The sequence below is a fragment of the Xyrauchen texanus genome, chromosome 3 (genome assembly GCF_025860055.1).
Source record: "Xyrauchen texanus isolate HMW12.3.18 chromosome 3, RBS_HiC_50CHRs, whole genome shotgun sequence".
Lineage (NCBI taxonomy): Eukaryota > Metazoa > Chordata > Actinopteri > Cypriniformes > Catostomidae > Xyrauchen > Xyrauchen texanus.
In genome coordinates, this window is record NC_068278.1 from 4,266,127 (window position 1) to 4,289,712 (window position 23,586).

At 39.9% G+C, this 23,586-nt stretch overlaps 2 protein-coding genes across 2 annotated transcripts; one reads left to right on the forward strand and one right to left on the reverse strand.

Moving 5' to 3' along the window:
- Positions 1-2,632: 2,632 nt before the first annotated feature.
- Positions 2,633-7,076, reverse strand: mtfp1 (mitochondrial fission process 1). Its single transcript, XM_052096463.1, has 4 exons — positions 6,901-7,076; positions 5,019-5,146; positions 4,204-4,436; positions 2,633-3,423 (listed from the first exon to the last, which is right to left on the reverse strand). Exons 1-4 carry the CDS (start codon positions 6,968-6,970, stop codon positions 3,357-3,359), a joined length of 498 nt encoding a protein of 165 aa, XP_051952423.1. The 5' UTR covers positions 6,971-7,076; the 3' UTR covers positions 2,633-3,356.
- An 830-nt stretch (positions 7,077-7,906) lies between these two features.
- lman2la (lectin, mannose-binding 2-like a) lies at positions 7,907-22,982 on the forward strand. The gene is made up of 9 exons (XM_052096346.1): positions 7,907-8,073; positions 8,332-8,450; positions 16,790-16,907; positions 17,033-17,115; positions 20,209-20,241; positions 20,457-20,618; positions 21,225-21,339; positions 21,411-21,530; positions 22,033-22,982. The coding sequence occupies exons 1-9, from the start codon at positions 7,956-7,958 to the stop codon at positions 22,173-22,175; spliced, it is 1,011 nt and encodes a 336-aa protein (XP_051952306.1). The 5' UTR covers positions 7,907-7,955; the 3' UTR covers positions 22,176-22,982.
- Positions 22,983-23,586: the final 604 nt, after the last annotated feature.

A 23,586-nucleotide genomic window follows, 5' to 3' on the forward strand; every position in this document is an offset into this window, starting at 1 on the left:
AGCAGGTTTGAATAAGTCACTTTGTCGTCAATCACCTGACAGAGCAGCGCAACACCATTAACCAGGAGAATTACATGCAAGCACAAAGTGAATCTCACTCGTTTGAGAATGTACCTGCTTCAGAAAGCCACAGTCGCTCAATAACACGTAGAACAGCAGCGTGTCGTCTGACACAATGAAACTGGGTGGGCAGTTCCCCAGCAGGGCTTTAGATGGATTGACCTTCTGACCTTCATCCAGCTGGGGCTTCCACTTCACAGTCACAGAATCACTGCTGCAGTCTAGAGACAAATCTGAACAAACACATACAGTAATTACAAATGTGATAGACCGATGAGTTGTCACAAGTCATAAGAGCCATAAGTATGTGACAATGTTGAGCCAAATGTTCAACATACATTTCTTCATGTTAGTGCATGTACAATGGAGCTGTAGCACACACACACACACTGTTTGTAACTGTGTACTGCAACATTTTGTTGATCCATGAGGTCCTCGCATGCAATGTCTAAAGGTTGATTTTGAAGTTATATAATTAACATTAAATAATATTTAAAAACGTAAATGTTACCTCAAAGCTAATGAGAATCCCTGAAATTATCACATTTATTTTGAGAATAAACTGTCAATTTTTTAATTTTGTTCAATGGGATTAAATTGATAAATAGTGCTAGGGCCAGTGGCGTTCCCACTGTCACTTCTGGGGCTTCATTGTGCCTTCTTGGGGCTTTCTCAGTGCCAATGGCCTTTGACTCACCAATTACCCTTGGGCCAAACAAGGCCAACTGGGGACTGAGGCGGGTTCAAGGCATTTCTCCCAACTTAACAGGTTGTGTAACCAGGGCACAATGGTAGAGGTTAGGGGGGAAAGAAAATGTGGGTACAGTACAAATCCCTTAAAATGCACAATGGACAAAGCAGTGTCCAAAGAAAGAACTTTCCATGGTTTGAGATCATGGACAGTATGCTGGGACATCGACAACTCACCGACTGTAACAAAGTTACATTTTATATAAATTTGAATGCCTCAATATGATACTGCAGCTTGAGTTTCCCTCTTGCTTGTGAAATGGGCTGGGTGTGTGATGTTGGCACTGCAGCGGTGTAGTAAGGGTGGATTTTTGGGTTATGCTGCGGGGCTATTGGCTCGATGGTGTGAACACAACTTGATTTTGATCTTGTGGCACGAGGCTATTGCCCCCGGCTGGCGAGTTGATAGCCCTGGCTCACATTGGCCCAATAGTGGAAAAGAAGCTGTTATACCCTAATAATAGGGTTCAGCGTGGCTAAAGGCCACACGGGGTAAAAGACTCCTTTGATTTTTTCCCAAAACACTAAATAGCAACAAAAACTACCACAGTTTTGTAAACACATTTTTGTCACTACGAACTGCTAAATGTTCCTGTAATTATTTTGGGAAAAATGTATCCATTTTATTCAGTACGATTAAATGTTTTTAATAACTGTCCCATAAGTTTTAGGATCATATTTTTAAATAGCACCCCAGTTGCAGGAGCTGAAAGCCCTAATAAAACATTGTTTTTTTTTTAAGTGGTGGAATTAGATTTGTTCTGAAGAAAGTTCAAAGTGGACTCGCATTGACTCTTTGTTTATTTATAGAATACTTGATGTAATAAAATGCTAAATGTGTTTGAAATTAGCAGGATATTGTGCACCCTTTTCTGTAGTAGTAATTCAGAGTATTATCTTCATTGTTACTCAGAAAAGTATCTTGCCATGTCAGTTATTTGCATAAGTTGATATTTTGCCCTATATCTATATAATATCACTATAAAATACTAAGGTGTGCCTTGAGACTCATTGTACCATAATTAATAACAATACATGTGTCCTGTGCCCTTTGTCCTCATATGTTTGACAGTTTCTGTTAAACGACTGTATTTTATCCGTGGATTGTTTGATGTTTTAAACATCAGAGTACAAAAGTTACCTAAATTAGCATTTTTTTTTATTAATTCCATCATTTAAAGAACAATATTTCTAATACAGCTGGTAACAAGTAAACATAAAACACTAGCTCAGATTACGTTAAGTGTCAGACGATTACACAAAAAAAATCCCTTTTAATCTGAAAGGAGATTAATGTCCTCACATGACAAGAGTATGTAGTCACAAATATTAGTTTTTGGTGCCTTCTCATATATTGTGTCAACATGTCTGTACGTCTCTTCCTGGCATTCACAGTGAAAACATTGAACTGCTCAAATGTGTTTCCTGCGCTGTGACGAACATTCACTGATTCTGAAACTGAAAGAACAGTTTATCTACCTTTCTGTGCCACTGCAGTGGCCACGAACATGAAGAGTAAACCACATGAAATCATCTTCCTGACAAACAGCAGTGAACTGTTCTTGTGTTTTTATGTTCTGATGATCTGCTGCTAATCAAGTCAACACTGATCAGCTGACAGTCATTGAGATTGAACACTCTCACTGCACTCAAGTATGAGTAGAAACAGAGGACATGAGACACTGTGATGTAATGATTCTGTTAGTATCAGAGTCTCATCACTCTGCACATTTCTGTCTTTGTTTGAGCTGTTCAATCCACAACCCTGATTTAATGCAGTTTAATTTGGGTGATAAAGAATACAACACAGAATCAATCCACATGTTGTTGTTTTTAATAAGGAGAATTATTCATTTTCACATATCAGAAGTTATTGTTGTTCATCTTCAAGATTCATAAATCTGTGATGTATAACTATAAACTAAATAACAATCTGATATTTCACTACAGACATTTACAATAAGAAAATAAACTTCCTCCTCAACCATGTTTTAAATGTTGACATCAGGACAAAGTGAACAGACTCAATAATATATTTCCCCTCAAATCACCTTTCTGATCCATTATAGACACTATATCATGACAGACTGTATAACTGCATTACAGATATGGATTTAAATGCTAAATTATGGCTGGAAGTCAAGAAATTTAAGAAACATTTTCTTAAAAAATATCATTTGTAATGCCACAACTGAACTTGCATATTATATGGCTTTATGAGAGGCGCTTCTTTGTCCTTTCCCATAAGATTCTTTTCACAGCAAATTACAAAGATTCAACACCTTAAAAAAACATTAAACATGCAGAAAATCAAATATTGTAGTTACGATTATTTTTAAATAACAGATATGACACGTTAACATTTATACAGTTTGAGAAAACAATTCAATCTTTAAACTTTCAAACCTGAAATTCAACCAGTAAACAAAACCAATAAACTGCAGAGAACATTCGAAGGCAATAATGTACAAAAATAAGAAAGAAAATGGCACAGTTCATTTTAAAACTCCAGAAGCTCCTGATGAGGTCAGAGGTCAGAGGTCAGTTCATTCATGTTTTGATCCTTCACCGTAGAGTTTTCTCAGACTGGAGTCCAGCAGGAAATCCACAGACCTGATGACAGACAGACAGCTTGTGAAAAAGTAGTTCCACACAAAAGTGTGTTTTTGGACAAATCTTATTTTTTCTTTAGTTATTGTTTTACTTGTTTGTTAAACTGTTGTATAAAAGCAACAACACATTCTGTTCTGCTGTTCTCTCTGTGATTACCTGCGGCCGTGCTGATATACGTCCATAACAGCACTCTTGTTTATTGGATGAGTAAGTGTTCTGTATCCTTTACGTTTAAGTGTTTTATGAATCATACATTGATATATTGTGATATTTTACTTGCTCGCTTGTTTTTCATTCATCTGCAGTGGACTCTGGTTATGTATTTATATTGTTTGATTGAAATCAAGTCACATTTTCCCAGCAGTGTGTGTGTGTGTGTGTGTGCCAGGAGCTGAAATGTAAACTAAAGCCTATTGGATATTTTGAAAGCTTCATGTTTACATAGGATTTATACAGGCCAAAGAAAACTGCACTTGTCAAGGCACATCAAGGGAACTTTAAGTGTTTCTGTTGTGCTAACCTCTTGCATATGACAGCGAACATTAACTGTTATTATAACAACTGGCTAGATTAATGTTAAGTTTAGCAAAGCACTTCTTTACTGCAGTTTCTTGCTAGATTAGATGACATTTTCTCTGCACTGCCATCTGTTGTTTGGAGAAAAGTGCAACTGCAGTGCGTGTCCAGAATTAATGCCTCAGGCACAATTATGCTGCCTGAGATCACACACAAACACACGTGCACAGACATAGACACAGACACACACACACACACACAAACCTGTCAATGGGTTTGATGATGAAGGGGATGGTGGAGAGGCCGATGGCAGTTGTCGTCCACTTGCGCACAGGTAACGGCCAGCGTGTGGTTTTTCCGAGCACAAACAGAGACGCAGCACACACGCGGTTAATGGTGAATCCAGGAATGGCCACTGAAGCCAGAGCCTGCCACACAAACGTGTCGACCACGGCAACAGCCACCTGTGCAGACTTACCGGGATTCTCATCGTGAGCCTTCAAACACAAACAGAACACTTAAACACGAGACATACAGATATATGAGTAACAGGGCACATCTCACCCCAATACATGAAATTATATTATGCATAAAGACAATGAAGCCTGTTTATAGGAACATCAATTTGTTTTTTGCATTGTAACTGTGGCGAGGAGGAGGGCATGACCGGCGCCGAATCAGCTGATCAGCGGGAGAGCGAGATAAAGGGCGGCCGGAGACGCCAGTTTGAGAGAGAGTTGCATACGGCCGTGTTGCACGTGTGTCTGTGCCCTTATGTTTTATGTTGCTTTAAGTTCATTATTTCATTAAAGTTTGTTTACTGTTCAGCCGGTTCCCGCCTCCTCCTCGCCCATCCTTTAACTGTTACAGTGCCATTAAAATGACAATTAAACATATTTTGCTGCAGAATTCTCGACTGTAAAATGCATCCTGGAGGGTTTTTTTTTTATTATTCTCATTCTCAGTGTTTTATTTGAATCTTTATTTTCTAATCAGATTTGTGAGGAACACTGTCTCTCTCTCTCTCACACACACACACACACATGACTGACTGCAGGTCATGTGATTGATTCACTCACCACAGCAGCTTTCTTGCCTTTGTCCATTGCATCAGCTGACACGTATGCCGTGGCAACAGCGTAACTGGCCCACACCAGACTGACTGGCACCAACGCACGGAACGCCTCGCCCACCTCGTTGGCATAACCTGCAGGTAACACGTGTGAGAAGCGGTTAAATATCTGTGCCATTTATACAGGAACATTCTGCTCCATAGAAACACAGTTCTGTATGCATTTATTCTCTCAGCACAAACACTGAAACTATCTGACAAACAATTACAGTTTTATGATGAAAAGCATCCTGTATCAAACAGAACCAAACGTTAGATCAGTGATGGGATTCACAATTGAGCACGTTTAAATGCGCGATATTACATGGATTATGCTAACTTAGGGTAAAGTCATAAACAATCTAATTAAAAACTATGTAAAAATATAAAACTAGCGATTTAAAGATGCTACTACAGAAACAATATAATCTGATTTTATAAAAAAACATTCAGATATATCAAATATATAAGTATTTTGAGAGTTTAGGGAGCGCGACTCATTGCGTCATTCACAGTGCATCATGGGAGTGGGCGGAGCTCTTTTGACGTGATTCTCTGATTGGTGGATCTCTCTTTTGGATTATGGGTACTGTAGTTCTTCAGCAGGAATTCCACAATTAAACACTTTTTTAAAATGACACTGACTGATGTCTTCAGCAGAAGCAAATAGCATCTATTGACAACCTCAGAGCTCATGCGAAGTCTGTCTTTAACGTTTATAAGCTATAACTCTGTAACTCAATGACTTCAAGTCTAGTGTAAATGCAGTTTTATTGTGTTGTTGGATTTCTTGAATAAGCTGATTTTTGGTAGCCATCAGTGTGTTGATGAAAAAAGAAAAAAAAAACATAATGCAAAAGATTTGTTGCAGCCAAAATGGACTTGATCAATTTAAAACTTTTAAGACTTCTGCTGAACTGATATTGACATCAGCTGTTCACATAAACACTCTGAAAGCTCTCCTGTTTGTTGTTCTTCAAAATATATGTTAAACGGTTGTTGTTTTTTTACACAGAGTTTTATTAATGATTTTTTCAGAATTGCTGAAACGAAATGAACATTATTGTAAATTATGTTAAAATAACTACGAAAACAGAACAAGATTGTGAATACATTTTGGATCTGACACGAGGAGGAACTTTCTCTGTAGGGCACTATATAGTCTACACCCTTTAGAGGCCTAAAACATGTCAACTGATCGTTGATTCTCAAGGACTTGACCCTTTATGAGTCTGCACACAATAACACTAATATCAGATTATATTCACCTGGAAACACCGATTTACTTTGTCATTTTGTCTTGTTCTTAAATTGGACACTCTGGGGAAGCATATGATGTTCAAAGAGATCAAAATAAGAAGTGTCGAATGACGAAAAAAGAACAAAAAAAATCTAAATTCGTGTTTGTGTCACGGTAGATACAATATTGTGTGTCATTCTGATGTGAATTCACAATAATATCAAGTGACATCTGATGTACTTTATAGTGTCTGAAAAAGAACTGCTTTTGCTTGATTGCGTTCTGGTGTCATTCTAACAGCTGAAAATGTTTCATGTTTAAGGGCAAATAAAGCATCGAGAAAAAAAAAAAAGAGAACAATAACATGAATTTTTTTTATATGATTTAAACTTCCTGTTGCCACCTTTCAGCATTAACTGACAAAACTAAAGTCCAAAACAAACTCATGACTCGTGCATTGAGCTCATTGCTAACTTATTAAATTAATATACAATAAACAACATTATCTCTGGGAAACACTGCAGTTTCAACCCAATATAACCTTTAGAAATGAAGAGCGTGTTTAAATCTGATGAGGTGAACAGACACTTCTGGAGGTCACTGGACTCACCTAGATATCTCACCCATGTGTCCCGGTAAATATCCACTTCTTTACTGTGTGAGCCAGGCGTGTGCTCCATACTGACCTGAGTGAAAGTTTAATGTGTGCTAGAGAACTGAACACTGAACAGTGTTTAAATGTTCAGATCTGATCTTCACATGCAGCGCGACGCGCCATACTGCAGCTCTGAGGGACCGTCGACAAACTACACCACTCAAGGTATATTACACTGTTGTGTAGTTTTATCTGACGCATCCGTCGTGTTTCAACGATTTTAAAACCAGTAATATAGAAATGATAATGTAACATGTGTCTGAACATTCATGAGTGAAAGATTACAGTAAGAAACTCACAGAGAATCTTCATGAATCAGACCGTAAAGTGTCTGTTTCGTTGAATGAGTCAGTGTTTGTATATAATGTGAAGTTTCATTAAACTGCAGTTTTCTTTCACTGTTTTGCTGAGGTGGTTCACAATATGTCAATCATTTGATTCGTGTTTAATCTGGAAATTAGACGCTGGTGTGAGTTTTCTTTGATTTCAGTCCGTTTGATTTGACCACAGTCCCTACATGAGCCCTTACGTAATATATTCCAGAAGGAAGTGGATTTCATAATCATAATAATTAGAAATAAAGAAATAAAAGCCTCAATACTTTATTTACATAGTATGTGACGCCTAAATTCTCCAAGTTTGAATGTCAAATATTTATATAATATTTGTCCCCAAGATGTTAGTTTTGGGTTTTCGTTTCGTTTCTATTATATTATTATTGACTTTCTTAAAATAAAAAATTAAAATAAAATGACTTCGCAAGATTATTTCACGTGTAGAGTAATTTATTTATTTTAAACTTAAAATTCGGATTTTAATTCTGTTTTGTCAGTACCGTTGCTGGTGTATGGGCGGGCTGACGTTTGATTGACAATTGCGAGAGCAAATAGGGACACGCCGTGAAACAGCTGCTGCCAATCGCGTGACAGCAGAGACTGACAGCATGAATGAGTTGGTGGCTGCAGTGTGAATTCAGCGGACGCGTTTGAAACCCTCTGAATAAAAAAATCATGATTTCTTTATCATCGCTGATTTTATTTGCGGCTCTCAGTTGGAGTATAGCTGATGACGGTCATGAGATGGAGGAGTTTTTAAAGAGGGAGTATTCACTGTCAAAACCTTATCAGGGTAAGACACACAAATAAAATAATACACAAAATGTGATAATAAATTCTCATGTAAATAATTCAATTGCATTCTGCTTCCATGCGTTTTATATGTGTTTATATTGATTCAAGTCGTCATTTGTATTTGTGTAGCGCCTTTCACAACACGCACGTTTCAAAGCACCTTTTCAGAAATTATGCTGTAGTCTTCCAGTCATCATTGTGCGGTTTGATGAAACACGTGATTGTAGTTGATGTCATATTTGTCATATGTTTTGAGGTGTTGGTGTGTCGGGTTCGTCTCACTGGGAGTTGATGGGAGATTCTCTGGTCACCACAGATCACATCCGTCTTACTCCAGACCAGCAGAGCAAACAGGGGGCCATCTGGAGCCGAGTGGTGCGTTTCCCTGCACAAATTAACAAACTACTAAAATAATCACTTATTAGTGCACATTCTATAGCATTCTATTCGGACGGGATTAGTTTCCCGACATATATCTGTAAACACTGGCGCCAGAACGAGTTTTGATGGGGGGGGGACGCCATCACAACACACACACACACACACACACACACACACACACACACACATACATACACATACAATACCATTAAAATGGCCAATTTATAAAATAAAAAAAAGACATAAAAAAAAATAAAAAAAATATGGCCAAGTTATACCAGACCAGCATCCAAGATTTAAAAAATCACAGTGAGAGACCGCATTATATTCACAGTTCACACATACAGTTGAAGTCTGAAGTTTACATACACTTAGGTTGACATCATTCCGTTTTTTTTTAACATCTCCGCAGATTTCATATTAGCAAACTATAGTTTTGGCAAGTCGTTTAGGACTTCTAATTTGTGCATGACATGAGTAATTTTCCCAACAATTGTTTACAGACAGATTGTTTCACTTTTAATTGACTATATCACAATTCCAGTGGGTCAGAAGTTTACATACACTAAGTTAACTGTGCCTTTAAGTAGCTTGGAAAATTCAAGAAAATTATGTCAAGCCTTCTGATTGGCTAAGTGTAGTCAATTGGAGGTGTACCTGTGGATGTATTTTAAGGCCTACCTTCAAACTCAGTGCATCATTGATTTTCATGTTAAAATCAAAAGAAATCAGCCAAGACCTCAGAAAAGAAACTGTGGACCTCCACAAGTCTGGTTCATTCTTGGGAGCAATTTCCAAACACCTGAAGGTACCAGGTTTATCTGTACAAACTAAAGTATGCAAATATAAACACCATGTGACCACGCGGCCATCATACCGCTCAGGAAGGAGACGCATTCTGTCTCTTAGAGATGGACGTAATTTGCTGCGAAAAGTGCAAATCAATCCCAGAACAACAGCAAAGGACCTTGTGAAGATGCTGAAGGAAACAGGTAGACGAGTATCTATATCCACAGTAAAACGAGTCCTATATCGACATAACCTGAAAGACTGCTCAGCAAGGAAGAAGCCACTGCTCCAAAACTGCCATAAAAAAGCCAGACTACAGTTTGCAAGAGCACATGGGGACAAAGATCTTATATTTTGGAGAAATGTCCTCTGGTCTAATGAAACAATATGGCCACATTGACCATAGTTCATAGGACCATAGACCATAGGAAAAAGGGTGAGGGTTGCAAGCTGAAGAACACCATCCCAACCGTGAAGAATGGGGGTGGCAGCATCATGTTGTTGGGGTGCTTTGCAGCAGGAGGGACTGGTGCACATCACAAACTAGATGGCATCATGAGGAAGAAAAATGATGTGGATATATTGAAGCAACATCTGAAGACTTCAGACAGAAAGTTAAAGCTTGGTCGCAAATGTGTCTTCCAAATGAACAATGACCCCAAGCATACCTCCAAAGTTGTGGCAAAATGGCTTAAGGACAACAAAGTTCTTAAACTCCAACAAAAATTGGAGTGGCCATTAGGGTTGTGCCGATGGACGATATCATCGTCCATCGTGATGGCTGACCAACATCACGATGTAGAGCCACCATCGTGATGCCACGCCCCCTTTTGCGAGTCTTGCTAGTGTGACTCACTAATCCTAGTCTCTTCTATAGTTAACCTAAAAACTTTGCAGGGATTGCTCTGTAAATTAAATTGAGAATATAACTAATGCATATATGCTATTTTAAATACTGTAGTATATGCCAGAGACGTGACGTGTTAGTCTGTGAAAATACCGTGTCAGGCAGGCTGCACAAATATTGATCTTGTTAGCTTCTTGTCTTTTTTTTACCTGTCTTACACTGTACATTTAGATTAAAATATTTTATGTTGTAGGCTACAAGAAAATAGCCTTTATTAATGAATTATTAGTAGTTGTAGTGTCTCAGAAAATCTTGCTCATTGTCACATAGCTCTTGTATACACTGAAGCGGCAGTTTAAGATAAACCCAGACCAGCGAACGTCAAATAACTTTTGTCTGGTTAATACTTTTAAAGAAAACTTTCCTTGGCCATAAATCCATAATGTCAAATCAAATGAAAGAAACAAGGTGAATATGAATAACACACATTTATTAAAACATAGAAGAACAACAAATAAAGAACGGGAAAACGGGAACAACACTCAGACCGAAATTCGGCATTAACATTTCACTTATAATTAGCAGCACAATTAACTTCATGGTCATTTCTGCCTCGACCTTTTGCTCATCAGTGAGTAAAATAACGAAATTATAGTTTTTAAGTGGAAAATAGTATTTATGTAAAGAGATATATTAAAATAAAAAGTGCACAACTCTTCTTAAGTGAAAGCTAAAAAAAAAAATGCTTCACGTGTCGTGCAACCTACTGATAAAGCGCCGACGAGTCATTAGTTGGGTTAGTAAAATAACGAAATTATAATTTTTCATATAATTTTTGAAAATTATATGAAATTATATAACCCCCCCACCCACCCCCACCGACGATATCATCGTCCATCGCGATGTTTTACTGTCAACATCGTCAACTGCCAATTTAGGGGACATCACCCAACTCTAGTGGCCATGACAAAGCCCTGACATCAATCTGATAGAAAATTTGTGGTCAGAACTGAAAAAGAGTGTGTGAGCAAGGAGGTCTGCAAACCTGACTCAGTTACACCAGTTCTGTCTGGAGGAATGGGACAAAATTACAGCAACTTATTGTGAGAAGCTTGTGGAAGGATCCCCAAAACATTTGACCCAAGTTAAACAATTTAAAGGCAATGCTACCAAATACTAACAAAGTGTATGTAAACTTCTGACCCACTGGGAATGTGATGAAAGAAATAAAAGCTGAAATAAATCATTCTCTCTACTATTATTCTGATATTTCACATTCTTAAAATAAAGTAGTGATCCTAACTGACCAAAGACAGGTAATGTTTTCTATGATTAAATGTCAGGAATTGTGATAAACTGAGTTTAAATGTGTTTGGCTAAGGTGTATGTAAACTTCTGACTTTGATAAGGTAGCTGTCTTCATTTTTGGATATTACTGGAAACTGTATTGTTCAATTGCGTGTTCTTGTGTATGGGTCCCTCTTTTTTTATGTGCCGTTTTATTGTTTCTGTCTGCATTTAACAACGTTACATAGCACAATATGCCCTGTGTTTTATACTGTTTTATTGTGTGACTTGAAGATACAAAGCAGTATTTGTTCATTATCCTTTTTGACTGATCTTCGATATCAATCTTGTCTTACTGTGAATTAAGTCAAATTTCCCTCTTGAAAGAAGAATAACACGAAACCCACATAGGATTTAAAGTTATTTTACTTGATAAACTTGATAACATTGTGCAAACAATATATCCTACGACTATCATATAAGTCATATAATGTAAGTTATAACTACTTGCATAAACATTTGGACTTGTGTATACCGGAAACAAATCCTTATGGTTCAACACGTGTCTACATACAACATAGAATGGCAGTGACAGCCCGCCCTCATCAACTTTCATTCATTTCTAGCTTGTTCTATTCATGTCCTGAGGTGTTTGTATATCAGTGGTTAGATGGACCAACCAGGCGTCTGCATTATTTCACTTTTCTTAGTGCAAACGGCATGTTCAGCTATTAAATGAATATCAGATATTAAAACTACATTGAATTATAGTCCTTACCAGGAATATACTTTAACGTCTGTTGTTGTTTATGCTTAAGGACTTGCTATTGGCTGTTGTCATTGCATAATTAATGAGGTACATCTGTGCAGGTTTTGGGGACTGTTTGCGGGTGTTATTAATTAACTTTTAAAAGTTATTGGGGGTTATAGTTATGTTTTATGTTCCATTTAATGTTAATGATGTCATTTTATGTTATGACATGGGTTTATTTTTTAGTTACTCTAGGTGAGATTAGTGTATATTAGAGATTAGTGTTTAGTTGTGAGACAGTTTGAGGTGATGATGCTGGGTCTCTGCATAAATTGGTTCAGTTGATTTGTATGTTCGAAATGTTACGCACTAGAGTCTCATGATTTGACCAGTGTGATGCAAGCCAAGACGCATTGGTTTAAAACAAATGATTAGTTAAGATTTCAATGCTTTATTAAACGACACTTGTTTAAGTTTGCTGAAGCCTGATTTATAGATTATTTGAGCAAGACATCAGTTTGTCAAGAACAGCAATGTGATTCAAAGCGGATAGTAGTCACTATCCAGTAGCTATCAATCAATTCCCACTTTTAATGCGCATGCCAAAAGTGTGCATATTTCTATTGTTTCACGGAAAATTTTGCAAAGAATTTTCCTACTCCTTGAAAGATATTAATGAAATAAGTGTCAGGTTTGATATCTCCTATCTCTATGTCAGCTCTAGACTCTGTAAACAGCAAACAAAAATGTGTCCGGTCTCTGACCCTTTCTGCCTGTCAATCATTTTGAGTGTTCTCATAGTATTGTATTATTAAGGCATTATGCCATTTTGATGCCATATTGTTCATAACCTTTGTCAGTTGAGGGCGCTGTTGTTTTTAACAACAGTTTCTGCTCTCAATAAAGCTCAATTGGTATCTTTGGAGTGCAGGGTTTTTGAAAGAGGGGGCGTGGCCTATTTTCATGGCTCAATTTGACCGCTTGTGGAAATTCTAGAATGGGTCAAATCGCATACAGCACCTTTAAGTTGTGAAGCGCATCTTCTCAGACTAGAATCCACTTCAGACTCTTGGCCACCTTTCAAGGGCTCACAGGGTGGAAAGTGCAGATTCACAAGCTTTTTACCAGCACGTCACTTTGCATGGGATGAATATTACCAGGGGTCATTTTTACAGGCCGTTTTATGGTAGGTAATATATGCTGTAATTTTTACCTGCTCGGGAATGCACAGTCTTTAAAGTCTGAAAAATTACTGATATAACTGATTCACAATTGGTTAAAATCACTGAGAAGATCTGGTGAATATAACATTACCCCACATCCCCATATAAAACTAATCCAGTTATAGACAGAGACAGTGATCCTGGGACTAAAAATCAAGAAACGAAAAAGAAACCGATAACGATCAAAAATGTTTGGCAGAACATAACTGGAAATGGGAACAAAGTATTTTATGAAACGGTTACAGTACATTTTTCATGTTGCCCAAGTAATGGGAGCTTCCCTCCTAAATCTCCTGACTAACACGGCTACCAAGTCCAATGTCACCGTAAGAACAAAACTACAGTTGTTGCAGTCCTCTGACAGACCAAGTGTTGTCCTGATATAATTATAATATAAATACAAGTTAAAACATTGTGGTAAAAAGTACATTTCTCAGTAGTTTCCCAGTCTACACTGAGTTATTGTTAGATATGATGCTGCCGGGTTTTGACTGAGAAGCAGATCTGTAATTAAAACAAATAATTAAAATAAAAGAATTCATTATTACATGTATAAAATAGGATAGATCTGGACTACATAAGATGCTGTCTAGTCCAAGCACGGCCAGCAGTGTGTGCATGCATGAAGGTAAAAGAGACTTTTGGCTATTCATTGATTTAGATGGTCAGATGTATATTTTAAACATATTGATGATATATTTAATATTAAGAATACGGTTACTGAAAATGTTATTTTAAATAGGCTGCTGTATACTTTACTTGTTATGATATCTATGCTGACAATTCCCCCATATGGGGGAACCTTTTTATTGCTTATTAGGGCCCAAGCCTTGAAAAGGCAAGGCCCTATTGATTTAGTTAGAATATTATTTTTCTTACGACTATTGGGGCGAAAAGAGAAACAGGAAGTGTGTTATAACTTCTGCATACATTAATTGATCTCGATGAAACTTCAGCAGTGTGTTCGCTGTAACAGGCCGATCGCATGGATGTGACTATTGCGAGTCAACGTTATAGCGCCACCAACTGGCAGAAGGAAGTGTTTCACTTTCAAAATGCTTTGAAATCACCCTCTTATTTTTACCCGGTTTACTTAAAACTTTAGGTGTGTAATGTAAACACACGGCAGATGTAGACATGTGAAAGGATTATTGATATCTTCGATACCTGTTGCCGCGGCAACGCTTCAAACTCGAATATTCTTTTTTGATGCTTTTGAGACTCTTAGCATACTTCAAATTGCATGAAACTCGATAGACACATCACATTTATTAGCTAGTAGACATGTGCAAAGTTTCAGAAACGGGCTTGGTGCAGGGGCTCAGTAGTGCCACCTTTTGACAAAAGTGGGGGGGTTGCTTTACACTTTGTCCCACAGTCACAAAACTCAGTAATTATATTGTTCTCATCGAGCCGGACAACTTTCTAATTTACAGTCATTAGCTCAGACCAACAGAAAGTCAGATATTTTGGTTTGAATGTGGATGTTTTGGAGAATTTTCTCTCCCTCTCTCACTGACCCTACGTCTCTCTGTGTCTGTGGGGAGGGTGCTGATTTGGCTGATGAGTGAGAATGCTTTTATTTTTATTTTTCAAGGTTTTGGGGCCCTTAACGTGCTCGAAAACTCTTGAAACTTTGCACACGGGTCGGAACCCGTGGCCTTCACGGCCGGGCCGAAGATGGTACCCGGGGCGTGGCAGGGGGGCTCGACAGCGCCCCCTGGAATAGGATTCGAACACTTGTCCATATATCAAACATGCTTGCATGTAATAATATGAAACTCTGTACACTTGTAGATCTCATCGGGCCGAACAACTTTCGTGCTCTAAGTTTTACGCCAGCCCAACAGGAAGTCGGCTATTATGGGTAGTTTGGAAACGCATGCTCTGGAATTATATATATTCCTCCTAGAGAATTAATCCAATCGCCACCAAACTCGGTCGGCATGAAGTCAAGACATTGAGGATGCTACATTCCGGACGGATTTTTGATATCTCGAACGGTTTGGCCGTGGCGAGGAAATTGAATTAGGACTAAAAAAGGACACATAAAGTGTGTTATAACTTAGTTCTATCTACAGTTACAAAACTCAGCGTGTATATTGTTCTCGTCGAGCCGAACAACTTTCTAATTTACAGTCATTAGCTCCGACCAACAGAAAGTCAGATATTGTTTTTTGAATGTGGATTTCTCTGAATTTTTCTCTCTCTGACAGACAAAGTGCCCCCTGTCAATTCTGTGTGTGTGTGTGTGGGGAGGGGAGGGGGAGGGAATTTCTCTGTTGGAACTTTGAAGCTCCAAAAAGCACATAAAGGGAGCATAAAAGCAAGGAAGTGTTATAACTTCTGCATACATTAACTGATCTCGAATGAAACTTCAGCAGTGTGTTCGCTGGAACAGCGATCACATGGATGTGACTATTGTGAGTCAAAGTTATAGCGCCACCAACTGGCAGAAGGCAGTGTGTCACTTTCAAAATGCTTTGAAATCACCCTCTTATGTCTCATGTGAGCAAACAGACCAACAGAAAGTCAGATATTTTGGTTTGAATGTGGAACACATTGCAAACGAGCTTTGAAGCTCCAAAAAGCACATAAAGGGTGCATAAAAGCAAGGAAGTGTGTTATAACTTCTGCGTACATTAACTGATCTCGATGAAACTTCAGCAGTGCGTAAATTATAATTACATTAATAAACCTGTACAGAGACCTCCGGATAAATACTGGCCTTCTGGATTAACACGTTTAAGTGCTGCAAAAGATATTGACCTATGACATCCTATGACGTTAAAAATTATTCTACATTTGAATTACCTCATAGATGTGACTCTTGTGGTTCACGGTCATAGGCCCTGTCCCAAATGGCACACTTCATATGAATTTTCAGTCTTGTGTACTTATTTCATGTGTCCATTAACTCCATGAGACCGTAGGGTGTGTCATTTTTCATTTTAGATATCAGAAGGGTGCTCACGCATACTTTGTGGTTGATATGTGCCCTCCATGCGCACTTTTGCAGAGCCTGCGCTGATGCGAGCTCTACAGCACACGTCTTCTCGACGGTCAAAGCGAGGTTACGTTATTGCCCATCGTGCACAGCGACCCTAAAGGCACGGGGGTGGTGGTGCCACCGGCTTGGGCCCGCCATCGCTGCTTGCAGCTATATTTTCATTTGAAATGGTTAATAGTTGGAAGGAGGCAGCAGAACACCGGAGCTCAAAAACAAAAAATGCAGTTTCTGCTCTGAAGGAAATTAAAAACATTTAGTTTTTAGTCCCTGGATTTAACAAAGACTGGTGTATTCCTGGATCAGCATCTTCTGTTAGTCCTGAAACAACACTCCTGTCAAACAGTCATTGTCCTAAACATAACCATAACACGTGTGTGTGTGTGTGTTTGTTTGTGCGCACGTGTGTGTGTGTGTGTGTGTGTGCAGGCATGTCATCTGAAGGATTGGGAGCTGCAGGTTCATTTTAAGATTCACGGTCAGGGCAAGAAGAATCTGAACGGTGACGGTCTCGCTGTGTGGTACACGAAGGAGCGCATGCAGAAAGGTCTCAACACCAAACCATTCTTATGAATAGATTAGAGTGATTGTGTTTGTGTTACATTGTGCGTTATATGTGTGTGTGTGTGTGTGTGTGTGTGTGTGTGTGTGTGTGTGTGTGTGTGTGCGCAGGTCCAGTGTTTGGAAACAGAGATTTCTTCACCGGTCTCGGTTTGTTTGTGGACACTTACCCCAATGAGGAGAAACTTCTGGAGGTACAAACATACAAACACATTTTATTATCCATCAAACTTATATGTGTGTTTCTTCAACTTTAGGCAATTTAGCCCTGTAGACTTCTAGAAAGTAATGTCTCATTAAAACATTTTTAACACTACTAACAATGTCCATCAGTGTGTGTTCATGCATCACAGGAGATTTCTGTCATTCTAATTATGAAAATTCATTTCCAGCACATCTCAAATTCTGTACTGTTTTTAATACAATTCTGTGCTCGAAAGGACATTTTACACAGAAGCTAATTTAATAACTATTATTTGAAGTATCTTAAATACACAATTAAATCATAGTGTGTTTGCGTGTGTGTGTGTGTGTGTGTGTGTGTGTGTGTGTGTGTGTGTGTGTGTGTGTGTGTGTGTGTGCACCTTACCCTCTGGGCTCCTCCAGAAACAACAAAAAGCCGCTACGAATGGCCACGTGGAATATTCAAATGCTCACAGCGGAGGAGTGGCTGCCACTCCTCTGTCAGGAGCTGGACTGGTACCGCCTGGATCTCTGTTGTGTGTTCAGGAGGTTCAGTGGACCGGCTCTGGCTCCTGCCATCATCATGTTGGGTGACTTCAATGCCCAAGTTGGTCGTGATGCTAGCACCTGGTCAGGCGTGATTGGAAGACATTGGCCAGATCAGCTCAATAAAAACACTGGGAGGCTGCTAGATTTTTGTGCAGCCTATTGGCTCGTAATTACCAACACACCGTTCTGGCATCAGCGCATCCACACAACATCATGGATGCATGCCGGGTCCAAGCAAGAACATCTGCTGGACTACATAGTGACAGAACAGTGGATGCGGGCCCATGTCCTTGACACCAGGACCTACCGTGGAGCTGATCTGCCCACTGGCCATCGACTTGTCATCTGTAAGATGCGCCTGCCATTCTTCCACTCCGGTGTTGGGTGTAAACCCAGGACCCCTTTCAAACCCATAGTGGCCTGGTTTAGGCTAGCTGATGAAAGTTGCAAGTGAGAATTTCAGCATCGCTTGCAGCTGACCACTCCTCCGGATATCATGGGGAAATGGACTAGATTTAGGACTGTGGCTCATGTAACTGCAATGGCAGTTTTGGGCACACGGTCCAGACCTCCTCAGAGACCCTGGCTGATGGAGGAGGTGTTCAGGCTGGCTGAGAAAAAACAACAGGCCCACTCTCATCGGCTACAGCATCACACGTCAGAGAATGAGGAGGCTTACCGCAGCCTTCACTCTGAGTTTCGGAGAGCCGTGAGGCACTGCAAGGATGGTTGGTGGTCACGGGTTGTTGAGGAGATGGAGTCTGCCTCGATGGCCCGCGATCACAAATCACTCTTTAATTCTATCAAAAAAGTTACTTGTAGCGCCACACCTATTACAATCATTAGGGGAAAGAATGGTGAACCAATCTCCAACCCCCAGGAACAGGTTTGCAGATTTTCAGAGAATTTCTGTAAGGTCCTGGGGGAGGGGAAGTCCCTCAGCCTGGAAAACATTGTGAGACAAAGTGGGGATGACCCTGCTGGGGCTGCGGTGCCTCAAATGTTGGAGGAAGAAGTCACTCCCTGTGGGTGGCTGGCTTAGGTGCCATCTTTGGAGGAAGTACTGAAGGCGATCCAGAGCCTGAGACCAGGAAAGGCACCGGGCAGAGATGATCTCCCAATCGAAATGCTGAGGGAGGGTGGCATTTGTGCACAGACTGCCCTACATGACATCATAGCAACAGTCTGGACCACTGGGTGGGTGGGTGGCCTGGTGGTCCCTCCCTTTAAAAAGGGAGACCGTACGGATTGTAACAACTATAGGGGCATCTTGCTCTTCAGTGGGTCGGGAAATGTCCTGGCAAGGATTATTCAACATCGCCTTGCCAGACACGCTGAGGAGAGGCTTGCTGAGCCCCAGTGTGGTTTCAGGAAAGGGCAGTCTTGCATGGATGCCATATTTTCTGTCCGTTGTAGGGAATTACAACAAGACCTACATCTCTGCTTTGCTGACCTAGTCAAGGCCTATGATACCATCAGTAGGCCTGGGCTCTGGGTTGTTCTTTGTGCTTTGGGAGTCCCAGACCCGCTGCTCGTGATCATTAAGGACCTTCATGTATCAGTCGGGCAGCATTATCTTTTCATCGGTTTCATAACGCTGTGTGGAAGCTACCTGGTTTGTCGCTCCGCACAAAGCTTCAGGTATTCTCGGCCACAGTCATTCCCTCCATTCTCTATGCTTGCGAAACGTGAACCCCCTAATGGAACATCTTTTCCAGTTAGAAACATTTAGGCTAGCCTGCCTAGATCCATCCTGGGTTTAACCAGGCTGGATTGTGTGAGCTCACAAATCTTTGAAAGATGTGAACAAAGTCCCATCGGTGAGCTCCTCCGACAGGCAAGGTTGCGTTGGCTGGGTCATGTACCACAGCATGTAACCCACCACATGCCTAAACAGTTTTTGTTCAACCAGATAGAGGGGGCTAAGTGGGCGCGGCACAGGCTGGAGAACAGATGGAGTGATGTGGTACAGGAGGATGTGGAGCTGAGTGGACTTGCTGATGACTGGTACCAGCGGTGTCAAGATCAGGCTCTTTGGGGAGGCTCATGAAGGATGCTACTAGCCAGTTGGAGGCAGTCGCCCTCCAATAACAATGTAGGGCAGAGGAGCGATGCTCACAACAACGAGTAGAGCGCCGGGTGGCTAAAGCACAGCAAGTTGGCACAGTAGGGGGCACAGGTGGTGCATCAGCCAGTCATCTCAGTCATTCGACCCGTGTCACCTGTTGGATCTGTCCCGTTACCTCCTGTCAGCGGGCGTTCGACACTTCACGTGGATTTAACGTGCACATAGCCTGGCACAAGCGTTGTGGTGACATCACTACCACTTAGTTGTTTTTGATGTTGTGCGCGTGTGTGTGTGTGTGCAAGAGCGCGTGTGTTTGAGAGTGTGTGTGCATGTATTCTCTGTTTAAGTGTGTGTAGAATTAATTCAATTTGTTTTCAAATGTATCTCTATTTTATAAGCAGTGTTGATGAAAAGTCTCTTCACCTTCAGTTAGATGTATATCAGTGTGTTTAATGAGGGAACATTAATTGAGTTTTTATGTTTTTAGGCTCAGAAGAAGAGATACACACCTCGCACCGAGGTAACACACACACTGGCACATCATGAGCTGACATGAGATATTTTTGACTATCTGAACGGATAATACAGCAGAAAACTTTAATGTCTATATGAATTCAAACTTGACACTTCCTGTCTTATGATATGAATTGAGTATGAACCATCAGTGTTGTAATTATGTTAATTTCACCAATGTGTACTTCTGTTATTTCTCTCTCTTTGTTTGTCAAATGTCAGAGAATATTTCCATTCGTGTTGGCGATGGTGGGCAACGGCACCATCAGCTACAATCACGATCGTGACGGTCGGCCGACTGAACTGGGCGGCTGTAATGCCATGGTGCGAAACCAGAAACACGACACCTTCATCTTCATCAGATATGTGCGGCGGCGACTCACGGTAAGTGACACCAGCTGTAACACACCTGTCCAACCTCACCACACCTGACATGGAACAATAGAAATGATTATATTTTGCACCAAGAAAACAAAGCCCATTTTTAGACCTTTACAGTTGCTGTAATAGTTTCATGACACATTTACCGCCATATTCAGATTCCTGTAATGTGAAAAAGCAGTATTTGTTGCACTCCCTTTAATTAGTGCTGATTTTCATTTAAAAATATCATTTTATTACTGTCACAGTGCAAAAAATCATTATGGCCCTAAAAGTATTGAGTATTGAGTAAAATATCATTTCTTATTTCTTTCTTGTAATTTGTGGAGTGAAATGTGACCTGAACATCATCTTGACAGGTTTTTGGACAGTATTTAACAACTATAATCTAATTACTTTTAGTACAAAAGGTAGTGTAATGCATTACACTTCAAATTCTTATCATCATTGCTTGCAATGAAGTTAATTACTTTAAAGTACATTACTTGAGTAACACATATTTGTGAAATAATATCATTTATATAGAATATATTTAAAACATGAATTAAGGTCATTTTATGGGAGATTATGTGGTGCTTTGTGTGTGTGTGTGTGTGTGTGTGTGTGCAGATCATGATAGATATTGACGGTCAGCACGAGTGGAGGGACTGTCTGGATATTCCGGGCGTTCGGCTCCCGCAGGGCTTTTACTTTGGTGCTTCAGCCGTCACTGGAGATCTGTCAGGTGAGACGGTGTCAGATGTGTGACTCTATCACTGACACACACTCTTACTGACACACTGTGTTTTCTGTCAGACAATCACGACCTGATCTCCATGAAACTCTACCAGCTCACTGTCCTGCGCAGTAAACAGGAAGAGGAGGAGGAAGAGGAAGTGCTGATTCCCAGCGTGGACAACATCGACTTACTCAGACGTAAATCCAGACATGTATATTCAGGGGGGAATTCACTGAGGATGAAAGCGCCGGTTATTTGCACATGCTAAAGAAATCCTGCAGATCAGGCAGTGGTGCAAACACTAACACTAAACCTAACACGATTCAGCTCTTTAATGTGCCAAACATGCGCTTGACTATAATGAGACCGATTTTCATCCAAAAGGAGGCATGTTTGTGCGGACCGAAATGACAATGACTTTATTTAAATACTCACATAATTTCACATAAGAGTGTTTATAATTAACAGGACATTGTGTTCTACAGTATAACTGTACATGTATTACAGTAATGACAAGGAGTTGTTTTGAGTGAGGGGGTTAATGTTGTTCAAAATATTCGTTATTTCCTTCAAGCAATAAGTCAGACATTTTTTAGGTGAACTATGAGCTGCATGTCTTTCATGAGATTGAGCCCTGTAATGTTCCCGTGCTTATGTTTGTGTTGTAATTGCTACACTCTCTGTGTGTGTGTGTTTTAGCGTATACAGATGTGGAGGGCATGAGCAGCATCGCCATCTTCTTCACCGTTCTCTTCTCCATGTTGGGTTTGTTTCTCCTCGTGGTGGTCGGACTTGTCGTTTATGGCCACTGGAACGAAAGCCGACGAAAACGCTTCTACTGACCGCACACACAGACTCTCATGCACATGAACTTATTCAAGTGTCTTTGAGGTTTTATTTATTTATATTTGTGCTTCTGACTGTTTTTACACTGTTTGAATCATGTAAACCACTGAAGGGAGTTATGATTGTTGTGCTGAAGATCACATGGTCTCAGTTGTGATTTACAGTTCAGATGCCCATCACCACACTGGCAATCTGAGTTTAAAGACACTCTGTTGTTTTATATTGTCTTCAATACCACTAAAGAATGTGTTTATGCCATTTTTATATGTATGTTATTACATTTCTCCTCAAGTGCTTCTGTTTTGTTTTTGTTCATTATCTGTTTGTCTCTCTGCAAGCAAGAAACAGAAAATCCATTTACAGCTGATTGCTTTAAATGAAGTAAAATAAGAAATGTGTTCAGAATTTAAATAGCAATATTTCAATCTATTTTTGCATAATTAATTGCAAACAGGAAGTCTGTAGCAGGAATATTCATGACAGAGTTTGGCACTCTTGTCACATGTTTTCCTCATTTTCTTGATCGATCCATGAGCACTAGTTCATCGCGTCTTCAAATGATCCATTTCTGTGTTAATCAGCATCAGCTGAATGGAAGATTGCTTCTTGGTCTTTTATATCTGTTTATTTAATGTTTGATCATTTATTTGTTAAAGTCCATCTTAAACTAATGCTGTTCAAAAGTGATTATGAGATGTCAAAGCATTGTCTAAATGAATCGCAGCTCTTCATTCTGTTGGATCATTCTGTTGGATCATTTGCACAATAAAGAAAGAACTCATGGATGAGTTCACTTTTGTTCATGGCAGTAATTTGGTGCACAGCTGTGTGGGATAGACTTACAGACCCTTCAGTTGGCTCTATTGTTGTTTACAGAGTTTGGGATTTTCCGTTTGACTGATGCCAAAGCAATTAGCGGCACAGTATTCATTGTGAGTATACGTGAGCTTAATGCCTCTAGTGGCTCAAACGGGGGACCCATCAGCACATCTAATACCAGACTGGGACAGTTACGTGCCAAGAAGGTCTCAGAAGTGTCACCCCAAGCAAGAATCTACATACCAGAGGGTGTCTGCCTATGGACATACCTTTAATAAGGTCATGAGTAGCCGCTATGGCCGCCACATATACTTTTGAGTAGGGATGGATAGAGTCCTGATTCCAATCGCTGTTTTATAAAAGAAAGAATAGTCTGCACAGGTCAATGCTTTGGATCCTCACAACGGAAGCAGTACCAGTCAGCAAAGAGATGCTATTTAAAGGCATATGCCCACCTCATTGAGGGGGCCCTGGCCTGTAGAATGGCATTTTACACCAGTTGCAACAACTCTATTGTGTCATACAAGCCCCATTCAGAGGCTCCATAGATCTGGCACAGGACCTTGCACAATATTTGATTTAGCAAGC

Bases quoted from the DNA above. Each gene is read 5' to 3' on its own strand.
- mtfp1 (XM_052096463.1), bottom strand. From the start codon at position 6,970: ATGGAGCACACGCCTGGCTCACACAGTAAAGAAGTGGATATTTACCGG. The intron at 5,147-6,900 runs GTGAGTCCAGTG...TGTTACCTGCAG, and splicing joins CACATGGGTGAGATATCTAG to GTTATGCCAACGAGGTGGGC. The intron at 3,424-4,203 runs GTTTGTGTGTGT...GTCTGTCATCAG, and splicing joins ATCATCAAACCCATTGACAG to GTCTGTGGATTTCCTGCTGG.
- lman2la (XM_052096346.1), top strand. From the start codon at position 7,956: ATGATTTCTTTATCATCGCTGATTTTATTTGCGGCTCTCAGTTGGAGT. The intron at 17,116-20,208 runs GTACAAACATAC...TTATGTTTTTAG, and splicing joins ATGAGGAGAAACTTCTGGAG to GCTCAGAAGAAGAGATACAC. The intron at 20,619-21,224 runs GTAAGTGACACC...GTGTGTGTGCAG, and splicing joins ATGTGCGGCGGCGACTCACG to ATCATGATAGATATTGACGG.